A 19737-nucleotide genomic window follows, 5' to 3' on the forward strand; every position below is an offset into this window, starting at 1 on the left:
TCGAGTTTTGTAGGTTCCCTTTTTTTTCCCTTGGCTCAGAGCCTGTGAATGGTCTGATTTGGTTTGAGAGTGATGCTCAGAGATATTGTAAAGCTACTCATTTTCTTTATTCTTTATAAGCAAATATGGGCCATACAAATCCTACAAATCTTCACGTGCTTCCCCACCACATCATGGAATCACAGAATGGTTTGGGTTGGAAGAGACCTTAAAACCTATCCAGTTCCAACCCCCTGCCATGGGCAGGGACAGCTCCTACTATATCAGTTGCCCAAAGCCCCATCCAGCCTTGCTTTAAACACTTCCAGGGATGGGGCATCCACAGCTGCTCTGGGCAGCATATGCCACTACCTCACCGCCCTCATAACAAAAAATTTCTTCCTTATATCTAATCTAAATCTACTCTCTTTTAGTTTAAAGTCGTTACCTCTTGTCCTATCACTACACTCCCTGAGAGTCTATTTCCTTCTTTCTTGTGGGTCTCCTCTAGGTACTGGAAGACTGCTATAAGGTCTCCCCAGAGCCTTCTCTTCTCCAGGTTGAACACCCCCAATTCCCTCAGCTTGTTTTCATAGGAGAGGTTCCCCAGTCCTCTGATCATCCCTATGGATCATCCTCGTACATCTACATCCCTAACAGTCTCAATATTGCCAGATGACAGAATTTGATTCTCTGGGCTTGTGCTTGAAATCTGGAGCCTTCAAGCTGTTAAACTCAGTACACCAGCTCCATTGTTTATAAATTGTGTTTCTACTTTGCCATGTGAAGAGAGCAGCGAGCTTTAGATCAGCAATACGTAGAACACTGAAGCAAAGTGCTTGTGCTTTAATGTGGCAGGACCAACAGGCACTTTGCAAGTGAGCAAGATAGTGCTAAATCCTACTGATACAAGCCTGTTTTCATGGCTTCCTGATGGAGCTACACATTTCACCCATTGACCTTTTTGACATTTTCCTGGTTTCCCTCCTGCAGGAGCACTTCAGCAGTAAAGTGCCATACTCTGCTGAACAAACTTGGCATCTCGTCAAGCTGACTTATTTGGTATGTATTTACACTTGTAGACTTTAGTACTCTCCTGGCAATTGAGCTTCCTTCCTGCCTACATAAATATGATTTCATTATTAGCTTTGTTTAGCTTTGTTTAGTTGTTGTTTTGCATCTGCGTGCTTGCCTTTCCAAAGCTGCCAAAGAGAGTTGCAGGTGTTGATCTCAATTTGTGCTCAAAGCATCCTGAACTCTACACCCCACCTGCTAGCTCTGATAATAAGCAGCACTCTTGACCCCCTACCTAAAACAAAGCATAAAACCTCACCCTATTTTCTTTTCCTTTGAGGAGCCCATAACTACTATTAGAACTAAAGCCTATGTTTTTGTTTCTTCTTAGAAAAAATCTATTCAGTTTCTCTCAAAGCTAATTTTCTGCCTTTTGTCTCCTACGTTCAGGCCTGTATTTACAGAAGACACAACCCAAGACAGAGAGGTTGCCTTTCCACAAATGGTCCCAGAATACTTAGGATTCATCTAGTTTAAATTCTCATGAAATGCAGGGAGAGATGTTATAAGCATGATCTGGACAGAGATCAAAATCAGAGATGAAAACCTTATTTCCACTAGAAATGCCATCTGTTTGAACAGGTTAGATAAAAGACACGGGGAAGTTCTTGCATGACTTGCTCATAACATTGTGCTGGCCCTCCAAAGGGATGAGCAATCTCTGCTCCCGTTGAAAGTAGCGTGTCTATGTTGGTCAGGCTTTGTTGGGTACAGGCAATGGCTTCTTAATTGTCTCCTAGAAGACAAGGTAACTTTGAGGAGAATTTTCCTGCATATTTCTTGGAACTAATTTCTACTTCAGATCCTAGAACTGTGTTTGAACTAAAGCATTTCTGCTAGGGGGGAAGAAAACAAAACATAACAATAAGACCAAAAAAAAACCAACAGCAACAAAAAAGCCACCACAAATCTCACTTCACCAGGCTGGGACCTGGCTCTATAGCGGATGGAGAAGCTGCTGGAGTAATGGTAGATTTGTTTTTTCTCCTGGGTGGGGACTGACAGGAAAGGTTTCATGAGATGGAAGAGAGTCAAAGAAAGAAAGTGAAACCAAGCAGTCAATTTGCTAGCTGCAATCTTTGATCTGTGGCTGTCTGCAAACAGAATTGGAGCTCTGTGATTAGATGTACATGCTCATTATATGTTGTACTCTCCAAGCAGGCATTGTACATACAGCACAATGTATTCCGCTTCCTTCTGCCCAAATATCTTTTTTCATCTATATTGCATTAAGACCTTGAGGCCTATCATCGGGGAAAGAAAAAATACAATTTTCTTATTGTACAATGCATTTCATTCCCAGCTGCTGTATTAAATTTATTCTTATTTGAAGTGGTGTCTGCGAGTATAAATCATTTAAGTTTATATGTTTTTGTTGCTGCGGCAACAGTTTGACTAATTGAATTCCAAAGTGTCTCTCTCTATTTCAAAGCTATGATAAAGGGCGCACACGTTCTTAGCAGCAGAAGCCTGAAGCGAGAGGCAGGGGACAGGCAGCCCTGTCAAAATGACATGTCCTCCATCTCCCCTGCATGGGCTTACTGCTGGCACCCTTGGCAGTTGGTGGGGAGGAGGGCAAGGGCTAGGAGGAGTCACTGCTACCTGCAAGCTCCCCCTGAATGCAATACTCAGAAATGCAGTCAATGCCGTTAGCAGGATGGAGGAGGCATGGAAAACCGGTGACAGGCTTTGGGAAGGTCACGATTTCCCTCTCTGTCTCAGTGTTCCCCATCATTTATCAGCTCCCAGCCTGAAGTGCTGGAGTACTTCATGGTTTTAGACGTGCCCATGTTATGTTAAGCCCATCTTCTTTCCACAGGGACTTTTTGTGAGCTCCTGGGGCTTGTCTGCTAGCTGGGATCACACATGTTCCCAAGGTATTTCTTGCCCCGTCAGTTTTTAGGAGGAAAATGCTCATCATAGTTATGGCAAAGGGATAGGGAATACCCTGGGCAGCCCCAAATTTTCCCTGTGGGACTTGCAGGACAAATTCTACCCCGCTGTATGATTTTTTTTCCAATTGTAAACTAGAGGTATGTGTTCCCCTAGACTGAGCCAGGAGGACTGGAACACTAAAGAGTGGCTCTTTGGAAGGGAATTTGTCCTGAGAGGATGGAAGAAGCAATTCCTTTCCAGGCAGAAATTTCCAGACAGGAACCAGCCCCTCTGTGCTATTCCCAGCTTGTTCTGGCCACTTTTCGTAGCCTAGAGAGAGCTCATTTTTTGTGTTAATTATGTAGGTGTTTATTACGGCCACAAAATGTTAATAGACAGCCTAATGGAAATCACACTGGCTAATGAGAAGCTCCTGAATACCTGCTGCTTTTCTCTGGGAATAACGGCAGCCACAATTCAGCAGGAAATAGCTTCCCCCACTCCTGCCCTGTGCTTTTACCTTATGATTACATCGTGCTGTTAATTTTGTCTGGAGCTCTGCGACCTGGGGGAAGGCCAGGACCTCTCTCTTCCATCTGCCCAGAGGGGACGGAGGGGTCTGCTTCCCTCTCCTGCTTTTTAAAGGGTAATCTGTGAAGGGTTTTACAGAGCTTGAAAAGGTTACTGCATGTGCCTGAGCTGAGGGTGGCAGGAATGAAGTACAGGGAGCCCTGATGGACCTCGCTCCTTCCTTTGCCTGCCTGCCCCCAGGGGATGCTGTCAGATGCGGGGCATACGCTGCAGACTGACAGCCCTGTTGTAGGCAGTCTCAGCTGCTGTTTATTTTGGTGTCATTTTATTCCCAGCCCCATTAGATGCTCCACCAGCCACTCCATGCTCATGTAATCATCTCAGATAGACAAATAGCAGGAACCTGCAACAGGCACTGGAAGGGGGCAGAATGGGGTGATTCCTAGGTAATTTGTTCAGATGGTTAGGGTTTTTTGTTTTCTTCTTTATTTGCTTTTTAACGAATTTCCAAAGATTTCTATTACATAAGTGCTTTAAATCAATAATAAAAGGAAACTTTGTCCATCAGGCTGCCTAGCCACAGCTAATGAGGTTAAAATGCAAACTGTCAGCCTCTTGTTTGTTTTGCTGGTGTAGAGAAGGGGAAGGGAGGTGTCTGATGAGGGGTGAGGCTGCAGCTTAAATGTGGGGCTCAGAAAGCAGCAGGAACAAATAACTAGTGTGGCATTTATGGAGAAAAGAGCAGGCTAAATCTGGGCTCCTGTTGAACAAGAGCAGGAGCAGGCAGAAGAGTGGTGGGTGGGAGTATTGGGATGTATGTGTACGTGCTGGGTTGGGAGGAGTGTTGCACTGGGAGGATGCTGGTGGGAAGACGCCTGTGGGGTGGGTTGGCATGGGATGTGTATTCTCATGGGGAAAAGGAGGCCTCATCTATTGGAGATACTGAAAAGCTATATAACTGAAGCTGTAAAAAATAAAAAATAAAAATAAAAATAAATAAAAAAGAGAGACTGCTCACAAGGCAATATAGGAACTCCCAACTGGGACAAAGTTTCACAGTTTTTCCCTTGTGGGCAGAAATTTTCTGCTTCCGTCTTTGCATGCCAAAAATAAAATTAAAAAAAAATGTAGTCTCGCTGCTGCTGAAAGAGCCAAACAATTCTCTTGTGGGCCATATTAGTGAACAGTTGTGAAAACACCAGATTTCCTTGTGAAGGTGAGATTTCCCAATAGTGAGGAGCTGCAAATGAGGCAACTTGCAGGGGTCCATATGGAGTTGCTGGTAGGAAACCAACACCAGGCTCTTGGAAGTGTTTCAGAAGGGGGCTTTTGGGAAACAGCAGAAAAGCAGTTCAAAAGGTTGGTTCTTGGTAATACGTAATGCCATAAAAATAGCATCTGAACATCTTCTGTTACCTGGACACTGGTACCCGGATCCTGTCAAGTGATTTCTCTGGCATCCGTTGTCCCTGCTTTGAGTACAACAGGTTGTACAGATTATTTTATGATCAATAAATATCCAGGCAGACACTGTGAAATTCCAATCAGAAAAATTTACAACATTAAGGCAGATATTGTATAGCAGGATATAAATAAATAGAAATTGTCAGTCAAATTCCTGGCAGCTAGAGTGTGGTGTCAGTTGCAGTAAATTAAGTGTTACTTCGCAAATCACCGTTATGGTTTTGCCCAGTAAGTATATCTGTGAAAAGGCTTTTTTTTCAACTTGCAGTGGTAAAAATCCTTTGCTTCTGGTTATTTCTGCCTGAAACCAGTGTCAGGAGTCAAGGTGACAGTGGTGAACTGTGCCATATTCCTGCATCTTGATTCCAGTCCCAAGATGTCCTCAGGGGTGTTCAGTTTAGGTGCTGAGCTCTCCAAGCAACAAAACCCCAAAACACAAGGAAGTTATTGAATCCTTTTTGAGTCAAGGAGGGCTTTCTGCATTGTGAGGGGTTTGCTTGATGTGGCGGTGTGGAGACCCACTGACAGAGGGGAGGAGCAGCATGGACTCTGTCGTCTCTACCAGGATGAAGTGAGCTGTGAAGTCTGTACCTGGGGGCGGGTGCGAAGAAGAAATCAGGTCAATAGTCAGACCTTCAGTTACTGCACTTTGGACAATATTTCACCTATGGATTATTGCATTTTGTTATACGTATTATACTCGTTGGCCTGACACAAGCTCTAAAAAAAGCTCTAAAGCATCATCTGGAGGTTCCTGTGCTGTTGGGATGGCTGGAAAATGTGTTAATTTTCAGCATAAACTTTTATGAATTAAAGCTGAATGTTCAGCATGGAACAGAAAGGAGAGGAGGACCAGCTAGTGGTAGTTTTGTACTTTATTTGAGAAGAGAGAGCTACATAAACTATGTCAGGAGGGTACAGGTCTACACACAGTTTCATCAATCAATAAATGAAGTTGTTAACGTAACACTGAGGATATGATACTTTGAAGAAGACATAGACACATGACCAAGGAATATTTACAGCTCTAACATACAATATATTTATATTTGAGAGAGAGATTCGTGTGCATCTGTGCGCACAGATACCCCTGTGTACACGTGGTGCACGCACGCGCACACGTAAATAGGTATAAAAGGCTTTAAAAAAAAAACTTACATAATTCGAGAAATGAGTCTGCCTTTCATTTGCAGCAACTGACTATTTTTAAAGGTGGAAATGGTTCCAGTTTGTGGTGGTCTGGAGCGGAGGTTTCGCTTTGAAATCTCGGTTCTCCAGCGGTCGTTGGCTGAACCTGGAGCACGTCTTGGTGGTGTGGTGGTGGCAGGGGATGCGTGAGGTGCGTGGAGGGGAGGGCAGTGGACGTATGGGGAGGAGGGGGCGCATGGCCTCAGGGCTGGGGCAGTAAGGTGGAGATGAAAAAAATGACCTTTGGTGATGCCATTAAATCATCCTTTATACTAAACATAAATTATCGACACAGTTTTAAAAAAATAATTTTCTGTTTCATTTCAAGGCTGGGGAGAGAGGAAGGGACAATGCAGGGCAGAAGGGAAGGGGAGGTCTGGGGAGGGGAAATACCTCAGCACTTTAGTAAAAGGTCCCTTGACCTCACTGCAGATCCTTAATTTTAAAAGTGTTCTTGTAAGTCTGACTAACACTGTATCAGTCGTCCCCTTCCACGGTGGCAGTGTGCTCGATGCACGTGGCGTGGCAGGTAGAGGAGAAGCAGGGACCCTACCTCGGCCGCTACCCAGATCAGGCTGCCTCTTCCTCTGAGCTGGGGCCAGTGGAGGTGGGCTGGGCAGGCAGACATCGCGACCACCTTGCTCTTGTCAGGTTCTCCCTTGAGGGGTAACCTGGGTTGTTCCCAGAAGGGGAGAAGGGTGAGTTGTGATTTGGAGAAGGGGAGACTGCAGGATGGAAAAGGTTGAGAACCAGCAATTCAGTTGGCAAATAGGATACAAAGGATGTAAAAAAAAGCCCCAAACTAATAAAACACGTGGATTGGTGCATGGGGTAAAAATAAATAAATAATTAATTTAAAAAAAGACTGTCAAAAAAATCAATTCAGCAAGCATCACCAGAGGATTTGTTTTCTGCTCATGCAGACTTTCAGTGACATTAACAGAGATTAAAATAAGCTGGTTTTAATAATAGTAACAACAAAATCTCTACCAAAATATCTTTCCTCTGGGATCTAGCCCCATCCCCCTCTTGCTGCCAGCTCTCCTCCCAGAGTGAGCTGTGGATCAGCACTTTCTGGGGCCAAGCCTGCTTGTGTGGCCGAAGGCCAGGTCAGCTAGGTGTAGGAGCAGTTTCCTGGATGTTAAACATACCCTTGGCATATTTTGGAGATTGGCGTTTCTCCTGGTGACAAGAGTGCCAGCATGGGAAATGCCTGAGGGTGTGTACCCTCGATTTTACCTGGGGAAACCTTGTCTCTTCACCTGACACACGAGAGGCAGAGGGAGCTGTAGTACTTGCTGAAAGCTAAATCAATGTCAATTGTTTGCCTGCGCAAAAATCCTTCGTTTCTATTGAAATAACATATGTAAAGTAGCACTTCGTTAAGACAAGGTAGGGGAGATGAAGGTTATTTAGAGTATTTATTTATTTATTTTTGTTCTGCTTTAAGCCTATCTATACGAAGCTCTCATGCAAGAAATTGCCTCCCAGTTTAGCTGAAAATTTAAAGGACACTTCTGGGGAAGAAAAAAAAAAAAAAGAAAAAAAAGGCAGTTCTCTTTCACACAGGGAATTGGCTGGGTGTGGGGGCTGAGCAGGGCAAGTGAGGGGTCTAAAACAAGACAGCCTGTACTGAAACCAGAGCAATCAGAGAGCAGAATAAATGCAGTGGAAATCGTAGTATTTGTAAGGGTTTGAAGCAGAGTAGGTGGGACAGGGAGAAGCGCAGCAAGGCTGAATGTTTCTCCAAACCTTCAGCACTCATTCAGATGAGTACATCATTTTGGAGTGACTGCTTCCTCACATCCATAGCACTCTTCTGGTCAGAACTCTCTGCTGCCTTACCCCAGTTCATATCTGACTTTTACTACTCTCACTATGGCTGACCGCTTACTGAGAATCGAGTCCTTGCCTATTTGCTTTCTCTCCCCATGTCCCAGCAGGCTTCCTTGCTCCCTTCCCTCAGCACCATTTGCTCTCTGAGGCCCTTATTAAATCATCTTTGCAGCCCCCTGCAATTTTTTCCTTTCTGGATGTCCCTTAGCATCAGAAAACTGGCCACAATTCCTTATTTTCAGGACTGTTACTCACAAGTTTTGAGGTTCTGTGTCTCAGGCACTTCCCAGTCCTCACTTTCTCTGAGCACCAGTCCAGATGTACCATAGTCACAACTGCAAATCACTGCTGGAGTACGTGGGGGAAGGATACGGAGGAAGCTGTTTGTAGGAGGACATATGTGCTGGGGAGGGAGGAAGAGCCCATGTTTCTGGCCTACCTTTCTATCCTTTCTTCCTCACCCTATGTTTTTCAGGGATGGGATTGGACCTTCACGTCCCTTTGCATAGCTTCTCTTAGTGAAACCCCAAGAATGCAGGCTAACCAAGGTGGATACTGAAGAACCTGCCTTCTTCTATACATGAGGTATAACTTCTTTTCCATTCAGAGCCTTCTCTACTGATGCTTGCTCTTTCCTGCATAGCTTTTCATCTTTGGCTGACTCTTTTCTGACAGTTCTCCATTACACATTAATGTGACTTTTTTACGGATTGATGTTGAAATGATTTTCAGGGGCTACAGTGTCATTTTTATGCCCCTTACTTTGAATTTTCCAGGAGATCTGTCCGTTGATTCGTTACAAACAGTAAATTTAGGTGATGGTCAAGGCTGAATCACATGAAATAAATACTCAATTTCTAAACTGCTAACAGTATAGTCTCTCTCCATATGTCAGGCTGTCCCCATAGACTAGAAGATAGGAAAGTTTCACAATCCAAATAAGAGACCAAACGTTCCCAGGTGGAACACAAGTGTGGGGAAAAAGCGGGGCAGAAGGTTTAATTCTGGGGGAAGAATTGTTCTCTCGTATCAGATTGATTGTTTGGCGTTTTAACCCATCCTCCATCACTTGAAAACAGATACCGGCTGCCCATTTTGTGTAGGAGGAAGGATGGGAGGGGAGAGGGATGGTGTGAGGCCGGCAGCCGCTGTCCCCGGTGCTGATCCCAGTCGGTAGATCCACGGAAATTCCCGTCCTAGTGGCTGTTTTTTTTGTTCTTGAGGATTGAACCGGTTAGTCATCACTGGGAATATTAGGTGCATCAAGGAAAGAGGGGTGTTAAAAAAAAAAAAAAAAAAGAGGGAGTACAACAGACACCATCCAGCAGGATCTGGTCTCTCTCTTCCTCTCCCAAATCTGCTTTTTACCTTAATTTCAGATTTCAAGGAGGCCATAAAGCAGGATTTGTCTTGTCTTAGCAGAAGGAGACAAAGGAAATTAAAAGTGAGGGGAGGTTTGTAGGGTAGAGATCTGCTCTTGTCTTGATGGCCAATGTTCTTTGTTGCCAGGGTGAATATTCTGATTCTTTTCTCATGTACGGATGTACGGCAGTGGATTTTCTTGTATTATAAGCCAACCAATCTCTTTTCATATGCAATGTGTTGTGTTTTTTTTTTCTTGCTTGTTTTTTTTTTTCTTTTTTTTCTTGTATAATTTCTCTTCTTCTCTCCTGACATTCTGTTCCTAACATCACAGCGATCACCAGTATCCACGGCCTTCATTGACTTCAGACAAAGTTGTGGGTGTTCAACCCCTTCAAGGTTTAGCCGGCTGTTGCACAAGAAGGTTTAGTTACACAGCAACAACAAATCACTCCTTTTCTGATTATTTCCATTGTTTCAGTCTAGCTACATGAGAAGAACTCTGGACTCGAAAAGATCCCAGTCGGAATCAATCCCAACCATCTCTCCAGCAATCAGAACAACCTGCTGGGGGCTGAGTAACAGCTGAATTCTTGGTGAGAGAAATTACAGGCATAAAAACAAAATCAAATAGACTCCTTGTGCTCATTCAACATTTCAAGGCATATTTATAGGTACTGCTGCATGGCATCTTAAATATCTCAGTTTAAAAAGAAACTGCATTACTCCTGTTGGGGAAAATAATTTTTCTGTTCTGGCACTTTCACTGTCTTTGCCCCTGATGAAAAATGAATAGAAATACACTGAATTAAATACCCATTCAGACCTTGCTGTCTCCTCTTTGGACTGTCTGGATACCCCAGAGATAGATCTGTGAAGATGAGAAGATCTGAAGGTCATCTGAAGGCCATCAAAACTGGTGTAGGAACATGAAAGCTGGACAAGAAGCTGTTAATTAAAAGCTGGGGTTTTCTTGCTCTATGAAAGTAGGAAGGGCTTGGTAGGCGAAGAGGTGACCTTGCAGTCCAGCTCCTAGTTGAGTCACTTCCTTAGACTCCTGCATTGCATCCCTCTACCTGCTCCCAAGTCTCGCTGTCAGTCGAAAGAAAAGCCCAAGAGAAATTTTACCACTGATGAAGCTCCCTGCATAAGGGAGAGAATTCCACCCTATTCCACTTTTACTTTCAAGATAGAGAGACCCTAATTCTCATACTAGGTAAGCAGGAGGGAAAACCACACAAACCACAGCTTTGAGCTCCCTGCTGAGTGCATCAAAGTAGAAACAAGTTAACAGGACAGACTGATAGACAGCTTTTCCCTCTAGCCCATGGAAATTCTTTGAAAGGGTATGAACAAAAAATAGTGTAAAAATTGGGGAGGGTGTTTTTTTACACTTTGAGAGGGAGAATATTCTTCCAAAATGTTCACAGGATTATTGAACAATGGATCAGCATTCGTTATAGACATCTGAGGCAGAAGGTACATGGCTGACAAAGCTTGTGCTCTTTAATGGTCTGGGAGAAAAAAAACATTTAGCAGATAATAGTATTTGCCTTGGGAACAGTAGTCAGGGAGCCTCAAGTGGGGAGGACTTTAGATACCAAACTCAATCAGCAAACTTGCCATTGGTCAAGGACTTGAGGGAGCTAAAACTCCTCTATCACATGCCTGAGACTCAAGTGCTCGGTAATCTCTGTGGCATAGACATCTAGGCACCATTGTGGACAGCACATGGCTGCTGAATGGTGAAAGCAGATGACTGGGCAGAGCAAAACCAGAAGGCCTCAAATCAAGATCACAAAAGTCAGCTCTTGAGATTAAATCAACCCAGCCACCTGAACAGAAGGGTGTCACACAGCATTGCAGAAAAACAAGTTACTACCAGACACAGGAGGGCTCTTGTAAAAAGCTCCATGCTCCCACTTCCCCCATGCCTCTTCCCACCTCCACACACACATACACACTCTTCCATATACAGCAAAAAAATATCAAGGTTATGTGTTTCCTGAAATAAGGTTGACTGAATAGATGCACTTACAGAGAATTCTTTGTAAAGCTATAGCAAAATGAGTAAGAGTGCATCACTACCATGGGAAATAAAAAGAAAAGTAACCCAACTGCAATTCAGCCAGAATCATTCCAAACCCCAAAGGTTGGCCTCTTTTTTTTTTTTTTCTTTAATGTGTCTGACATTTTATGGCATCAATAATGCAAACAAAGAGGAAATCATATTTGCAGAACACTAATGCACGGATGTCTAAAGCGAAATACAATACTGATTACTTTTTAAATGAAGCCACCAGGTTTTGATGTGCTGTGGCGGTTAAATTGGTCCATCAAATTCCTTCCCCAGTCCAAAGCAACAGCTTGACCTTCTCTATAACCTTGGATAGCCTTCTCAGCTGCATTCTGATTGGGAATGGTAAATGTTAGTTTGAAGTGATCTTCCTTATGGGCCTGATTTCAGAAGTACCCGGAGCACATAGCTCCATCTGAATCTGAGGGGAACTTCAGGCATGTCACCACTTCATAGTCTATTCAATGACTTTGACAAACATAACAATAAACCTTCTACTAAGACCTGTTGGTGAAGGGATGGATAGGCTCTGAAAGAGATTTCCAGACGTACTAGTGAGATGTTGCCCTTATGGTTAGTGACTAATCTATTCTGCACCTGATATCTGTCTCTTGTTTAGACCTTTCTGCAGATGACTGCAGAGGAATGCCTGAGTTTGAAAATAAGTGTATGAATAAGAAGGTGCGGCAAAAACAAAAAAAACAAATACTTTCCCTTCCTCTTCCAGTTTCTCAGATGTTAGTGGTTTGATTTTTTTCATGAAAAAGTGGATTTCAGAGATGCATCTTGAATACTACAGACAGGATTTTCTCTACACATAAGAGTGTGAAGAAGCTGTTGGGCTCATGCCTCTTGTTGCTCAGCCTGCTCTTCCAGCAAAAGACAAAAGGGCTTGGTTCTGGCCTCCACTTCCAACTTAACAGTGGGAGCACTGAGTTCAGGAATCAGGAGATTTATTTTGTAATGTCCTCTGACTTGCACTGAGTGAGCAGTTTGAACTTCTTTAATTTATGCAGTTCTGGTTTGGTAGACAGAGTTAATAGTGTGCCTGTGGGCTAGTGGGTAGGGTTGGATGCCATCGACTCTCATCAGCTGGGAGTTTGTCTGCCATTCAGTCCTGGATGAGGTCTGATCAGTGCTCTGTGGGGATTGCATGCTTTGGAGTTAATCAGTGCGAGCAGCTAATTGCCACTGGTTAACTAGTGCCGTTTAATTAGGTCTGGGTTGTTGGATGGATGTGTGAAGGGAGCTGTTTATCACTAGCAAAAAAAGTCAGCCTTGTGATGTAAACCTCTTTAGGGAATTAAAAAAAAAAAAATCAAGCCAGAGCTACTGTCACTATAGCAGGGTAGAAAATCAGTTTCAGCAGAACTGGCCTGGATGAGGTTAGAGTCACGCTCTGCTGGGGTCAGAAATGATAGCGGCTGCTCCCCGACCCTTCCTCCTGTGCAGAAGGGTGGGACACTATGGGCTTCAGCTGGGATTTACAGGAGATACCCCACATGCATTACAATGAGCTTTGCTGTAAAATTCACTGCACAGAGGTTAATCTAGATGTCAACATTGCCTGACAGCAGTGAAATTACTCCGGGGCAGTGCTCCTTCTGAAGTCTTAATATAACAGTCAATTCCATCCTGCCTGCAGGAAATGAAAGTTTTCTGCTTTGTGTGCGGAATCATTCGGCGCCAATTTTCTCACTGTTTGAAGTCCAAACTGTTTGTGGTCTCGGGATTCACCTCACATTAAGACTTTCGCTTCATTTGAAAACTCTGCTAGTCAAGTCCTGAGAACTGCAAGGACAGGAGCTGCATAGGGAGAAAAAGAAGAGGGCAGGGGGAGAAATCTTATCTCTCCTACCACATCGAAATCAAACAGCTTCACCAGCCCTCTGTGCTCTGAACGCAGTGAATGCAGCAACTCAGCTATCTAAATATCAAGCAACAAAGATTGGGGAGGTTGGAAACCAGCAGAGAGAGAGAGAAAGCATGCGAAAAAATATCCGGACCTCCCAGAGCTATGATTTTCTTTAGAGGTATTTCAGTCCTTCCCTGCTGGGACCTTGTCCTAAGAAGCCAGTAGTTCAGCAGTTAAACACCCCGACAGAACAACTGCTCAAGTTTTTAGCTGTAGGATCAGTCACTTGTGCCGGGCGGGAGATCAGTTCCCACAGAGGATTCCTGATGGTGTGGGGAAGTGATGGTTAGATTTGTTGTGCCTCTTTTCTCCTTGGAGAGATGCTACTATTGCGGGGTTAGCAGGAAAGAGGAGAAATACTGGCCACTCCTTCAGTGTAAAGAGACCAATCAGATTGGGTTTGTGAGAAATTAAAGACATCGAGATGAAAACAACCTATCAGCTCACTTAGTTCAGTCCCAGAAAAAAAAAAAAAATTGTTTTCTTCTTTCTCTTTGGTCTCTTATCTCTTTCCTTGGTTCAGTTTGTCAAAGTTGCAAGCAATGGGCCTCCTATCACTTCTCTGAGGGAGCTGTTTCATTGCTCAGTAGTGTACTAGGAGGGAATAAGAGAAATGGAAGAGCCCAAATGCTCACATTTTCATCTTCGAGCAGCAACTGACGTCTCTGCCTGTGCCAGTTATGACACTGCCATCCAGAATGAATGTTTGAAAACACCTACTTTTTCCAGGCTTGAAACTCAATATGTCACTTGCAAAGGGGACACTCTCATTTTGGGGGACTTAACAGCTTAACAGCAACTTAAAGAAACCTTACAGGTGTACTGATGCAAGAGCCTGATGGGGAGCACCTTAGTGTTGAGCAAGTTTGGCTACTCCTGGAAAGCACGGCTGAGAGGGGAACTTTCTCTTCTTCTATTTTTGATACTCAGTTGGAGCCTAGCTCCATTCTCATTCCTGGCCAGATCAGGAAACAAGGATGGACACAATGCACCAAAAATTCAGCTACTTGCTTTGCCATTTCATTAACCACTGGGATTCAGTGGGGCAAAGGATGTGGGCACACATCAAAGGATGCAGGAAAATCAAGCAAGATTTAATGCAACTTTTGAAGATCACATTGCCAAATGGAATGCGGTCTCCACCCAGATTTGCACATGAATGACTGATGATCAAGTGTTCAGAACTACTTATGGTTTTGTGGGCTTGCAGTGACCCAGGTCTGCATTCTTTGATCCATAGCCTGAACTCAGGGAAACTCATGCACTAGATTTTGGGGAGGTAAGAGCCCTTCATGTGGAAGAAACCAGCTCATGTAGTATTATACTCCTGTCTGTGGCCCCTATAAACTTAACTTTGTCATTCCTTTTAACAGTTGTATTTTCTTACAGGAAAACAGTTGTATTTTCTTACAGGAAAAAAAAAAATCACAAATGAACACAAACCTTGCCTATTTTTTTTTCCCTGCCTGGATAAATGGTCCCTTGCTTTTATTGGTATATGTCTCCTTTATAAACCAGTATTTGCCCAGTATTACATCTAGAATGTCCTAGCGCTCTAGTATGTTTCTATTCTCCTTTGTTTTTTCTTTGCTTGTATACACTGTGGTACTTAAAATTCTATGCCACACTCCTGAAACCAGTCTCAATTTCCCAACCCAAGATACTCACTTGCCTTCTAAAACCAGCCCTTCCCTTTCCTTGGCTTTTTTATTTCCCCACATATTTTATCACCTTGTTCCGCCCACTCCTGGGGACAAGCAGACGGCTCAAAGCTAATGATGTCTCTCAAGCAAGCAGCCTCTCTAAAGGCATTCCAGACTTTTCACATTTGTCTGTGCAGCACATGCTCCCAGAGCCACCTGTCTGCGATTCAACATGCCATGGGCCTAGGCCCAGGCCTAAAATGAGGCAGCCCAGGCTCTTTTGCACCCCCAAAATATATGCATCAAGGGACATTTAGAAAGACCAAACAGCAAATGTTTGTGGGAGACAGGGTGAGCTTCCAGTCTGGCAGATCATTGCAAGGCTTCCCTTAGCTACATTTCAGCTTTCATCTTGCAGCCTGCCAGACCATGATGGAAGGAAAAATAATGGCTGGAAATGACAAGACAGGCCACTGATGAGCCCGTAAGGCTAGAGCCAAATTTACTGCCCACAGTTTGCAGCCCTGGCATGAGATTGCCATCTCTACCGTGCACTAAATAGTGCCCTCACCACCAGGACAGCACCATGTCAGTGACACTGTTAAGGGACTGAGTTGGTGCTCACATTTGCAGTGCTCAGGAGCAGAATGCTGCTCGAATGGGCACCACAGCCCCTTGTGAGCAGTGCCCAGAGCAGCATTCCTCCCAGCTCCCTTTCAGGAAGGCCCTTCAGAAAGCTGCTGATGGTGGATGTTGGGTGGTGGGAACATCTGCCTGGACACACTGGTGTGCTGGGAGTGAGGCCTAGCCTGCCCTGGACCTGGATGAGAGCTGCTGGTGTTCCCGTGCAGCAGGGATAGCTCTCCCCTCTTAGCAGAGGCCAGGCAATGGGATGTCTCTCTCTTGGAAATGAAGAAGGAGCACATAATCATTTCTCTGTCTCCAAATGCTGCCCACAATGAGACTTATTGGAACTCTGTGAGGGTTTCCCCCATATCTGCTCTTCCTCTTCCCTTGACATGCAGTGGGGCAGTGGCAGGATCCCCTCAAGAGCCCCTCGTTCTGCAGGGAAGGGACCATCATCCATGCTGAAGGGCTGCTCCTCTTCTGGCCCAGGGAAGGTTCTTCTGCAAATGAGGTCTCGGGGTGTTCACCAGGAACTCGGCACAGATGCTTTCTCTCTTTCCCTCCAAAACCAGGCCTCTCTTCCCCGCCTGACCAGGCCTGTCATACCGAAAAGGGGTGCAGCAGTTTCAATCACGTCTCCAAAATACAACACAGCCCCTTCTTCCCCGCCAATAAACCTCCAACCAGCACCACCAGGCCAAGGGCCACAGGGCAGCAGCGGCAGCCAGGGAGATGTCACCGCAGCTCGTCCTGCTCTTCTGAGCAATTGCTCACAATTGGCTTTGCCAAAAGGGCTTTTTCTGAGGCAGTCACTTCACTTGGTGGGGCTAATAGCAATGCAGACAGCCTGAACCTTGGTCCGAGCCAGTTCACATCTTCTGGGGGCCCATCCCCTCACCTCTCACAGACTTATTCCTCACCACGTGGCCCAGAGGCCTGGTGAGATGCTCGGCTCCTGCGCTCGCCTCACTGTCGTGACCACACAAATAGCTGGCACGAGGGACAGGGCGGTGGTGGTGGGGAGGAGAGGAAGGAGGAAAGAAGGAGGGAAAGGAAGATATAGCTGTTATGCAGGATGGTTCTAGGGGAATAGCGTCAGCTATGGGAACACAGTGTCTTTAGGTAATTTGTTGTGTAAAGGCCTATGAAACTGGTAAAAAGAGAAATGAGAGCCAGAGAGGAGGGCGGACAAAATGGTGGCCTGGCACAGGCCAGCACAGTGCCTGGGAGCCACGAGAGCAGGAGGCCTTTTGGGTATGGGGCAGGCAGCCCCAGGAAAGGGAGTTCTTTTGGAGGCACTGGGCTGTGAACAGCCATCACTTGTTCTCCCTGCATACACTCTGAAGTCCTTTCAGCCAAAGCAGCCTGCATACAGAGAGCCATGCCAGGGCTAGCAACCCTTCAACCAGTCTTTTTCACTTCCAAAGATGAATCTAAGCTGGCGGGTGAGGAAAAAAGCTGTGTCCTTACTCCCATGTGGTTACTGCCACCCATCCCCTCACCCAAGCACAGACTGAACCCACAGACACTGCTGCCACCACAAACTTCCTTGGAGAATTGTCTCCTGTCTCATTTGAAACCATAAGGTCAGAGCCATGAGTGGGAGGTAGAGAAGGGCAAGAGATGAGGAGAATGAGGAGAGGATGCAAAACCTTCCCTTTCAGTCGCTGGCCATAACCAGTTCTCAGCCAGTCCCACCCATCTCCTCTTGCATCCTGGCCCTGAACACCACTCTGGCTTTGGGAAGGAGTCATGATCCCTTCTGCGTCTCCTCCTCCCCTATCTGCATTCCCTTCCAGACAAGCACCACATCCGAGCAGGCTATTTTTGTGCCGGCGATTGTCGCCTTCTCAAAATTGCCTTGACAATGCCTGTGGCGTCCGCTCTCTGCCTCCTGAGAGCGGCTGCCAAGCTGAGGTTCCCCCTCGTCCTCCACTACTGGAGGAAAAAAAAAAAGCAACCCAGGAAGGTTTTTTTTTTCTCAGCCCAGTCTGGATGGGCAGGATTCAGCGTCTGAGTCAGCCTTTCCCCAGATAGGGATAATTTCCTGCTCCAGGGAGGTGGGCTGTAGGGAGGATGCTGCTCTCTCTCCCTGGCTGTCCCCAGCACCCCCTGTCGCTGCTGTCAGCCCTTTATCCTCATTGAGATGCAAGGCTGGCCACTGCAGCCATCCGCTGAGCTGTCTGCTCCTGAAGGCACCTTCCCTTCCTTCCCCCCTCCTCCCGGGGCTGCCTGTGGAGCTATTCTTCAGCCTCTGCATTTCACAACAGCTCAAAGGCAGATGCATCAATCCTTTCAGGGGATGGGGACGTGAGGAGAATGGCAAGGGGGCCGCAGGCAGGTGTTGGTAGGTTCCCAGCCATCTCACAAGCCTTGTCCCCCTCCCTTGCCCCCGCTGGCTTGTGCCTGAGGCTTGGACTGAGGCATGGGGCAGGGATGGGGAAGGGAAGAGGATGGGGAGGGAGAGCACTGGGATATGCTGACCCCATACGCATGCTCAGCTGGCATGCAAGCGATTCCCAGCTGGTCTGCTCACTGCAGCCTTCCCCCATGCATGAAACAGGGGATGCAACCCTGTCTGCTGAGGGTCTACACCAATATGGCTGTGGTGTGGACAGCTGAGGGAGGGGGAACAATCCCATGGCCTCAACGAAAGTGAAGGATGGGGAGAAAAGGCAGGGGTTGGGGACGGGGGGGTTGTTCCTCCCAGCATCGCCATCTCTGCCGGGCACAGAGAAGAACGAAACTCCTGTCTCGCACACCAGAATGGGTTGGGATGAATCAGGAATGGGTCTTAGGATGCCCCTCAGCCCAAGGGGGGTCCCTTCGGTCCCACTGCTCTCCTGCCCCGGAGAGGGAGGGAGAGCTGGGTCCGGCCGATGCGCTGTCTGCGGGAGGGCAGCTGGTTCCCGGCGTGTGTTTTACCCGTAGGTGCCACAATCCTTTGACTGTGTGTTTGAAAGCCTTGAGTCTATACAGTTAAGAATCAGCAAATTAGAAAAATTGTCCTGAAATGTTGGAGGGAGGAAAAAAGGCAGGAAGGCAGAGAGGGACAGGGAGGGATGGAGAAGGAGGAAAGGGCTCAGTAAAAGAGTTCATCCAGGGGCACCGCCCTGGCTTTGCGCCCATCACCTGTGGGCTGGGAAGGAGGAAGGGAGGCAAGGACAAAAAGGGAGGACTGATTTCACACATTCAGTGCATATCATACAACCGGGGCAGGGCTTTCCTCCCAGAGCTCCTACCCAGGCTGGCATCACTGCTGTAGCCAGACTAGAGCCCTGCCCAACAGCCCGAACCATACTCACAGCAGGGTTACAATTCACTGCTTCGTTGCTCGGGGGAAGATACCTTCTCCTTTCTTCTTTTCTTTCTTTCTTTTTTTTTTAATTATATATATATATATTTAAGTACTTTTTTTTTTCTCCCTTTTTTTTTAAGTCTTATAATTTTTTCTGTAACAGCAGCTTCTTTCTGTATTGGTGTGGAATTTATATAGAGAGAGATATCTATAAATATATATAAGCCAAACTGCCTTACAGGTCATTGTTTTGTGGGATTTTTGTTGGTTTGCTTTCTGTTTTGTTTTGTTTTGTTTTCAGTGTTGTATGTGTAGCAGGCACTTGAGTTTATATGAAGATGTTTGCTTGGGAGCTGAGGGGCAAAGGACTTGGGGGGGGGGAGAGGGAGGGAAGGACGGAAGGAAGGAGCAGGGACTTTTGACAAGTGGCCACTGCTAGCCAAGGATGTCCAGGTAGATTGGTGTGGCCTTGCCCAGAGCATGAAGGATCTTGTAGATCTCCTTGATATTGAGCCGTTGCTGAGGTTCTCTCTGCCAGCAGCCCAACATGATGTCGTAAACCTCCTTGGGGCAGACTCGAGGTCTTTCCAAAACTCGGCCTTGGGTAATGCACTCAATGACCTGAAAGAAAGAAAGAGAAGAATCACTCAGCACCAGCTGGATAATGTCCTGTCCTGGATACTTCTTGGCCGTTGAGGGAATGGAAAAGCTGAGGAGCCTAGAGGTCTACAGATCCTCAGTGCTCATCTGTGTGTCAGAAATGACGGTTTTACATTGAAAAGTTTTTCTCCAGAAGCAGTCTTGAAGCTCCTCAAAACTTTCATCATTTGGCACCTCCCTCCCTCACTGCACCCTCCAGGCAGGAGGT

At 45.9% G+C, this 19737-nt stretch overlaps 2 protein-coding genes across 13 annotated transcripts in view; one reads left to right on the forward strand and one right to left on the reverse strand.

The window, feature by feature from the left end:
- The window catches only part of LOC310904659 (uncharacterized protein), a 50715-nt gene extending 31737 nt beyond the window's left edge, over positions 1-18978 (forward strand). For all 4 annotated transcript variants that reach the window (XR_014588509.1, XR_014588510.1, XR_014588511.1 and 1 more), the window contains 2 exons: positions 973-1041; positions 1444-18978. Coding sequence is in view for 1 of the 4 variants with exons in the window: in XM_083849731.1 (XP_083705857.1) it covers positions 973-1041; positions 1444-1530 (156 nt within the window). In the remaining 3 variants the exon portion in view is untranslated. The remainder of the gene's footprint in view (positions 1-972; positions 1042-1443) is intronic.
- NTRK3 (neurotrophic receptor tyrosine kinase 3) overlaps positions 5781-19737 on the reverse strand; it is a 207439-nt gene continuing 193482 nt past the window's right edge. For all 9 annotated transcript variants that reach the window (XM_083849724.1, XM_083849720.1, XM_083849728.1 and 6 more), the window contains one exon: positions 5781-19490. In XM_083849724.1, coding sequence (XP_083705850.1) covers positions 19305-19490 — 186 coding nt within the window. In that variant the 3' untranslated portion in view covers positions 5781-19304. The remainder of the gene's footprint in view (positions 19491-19737) is intronic.

This window comes from Anser anser (assembly GCF_964211835.1).
Source record: "Anser anser genome assembly, chromosome: 10".
NCBI lineage: Eukaryota > Metazoa > Chordata > Aves > Anseriformes > Anatidae > Anser > Anser anser.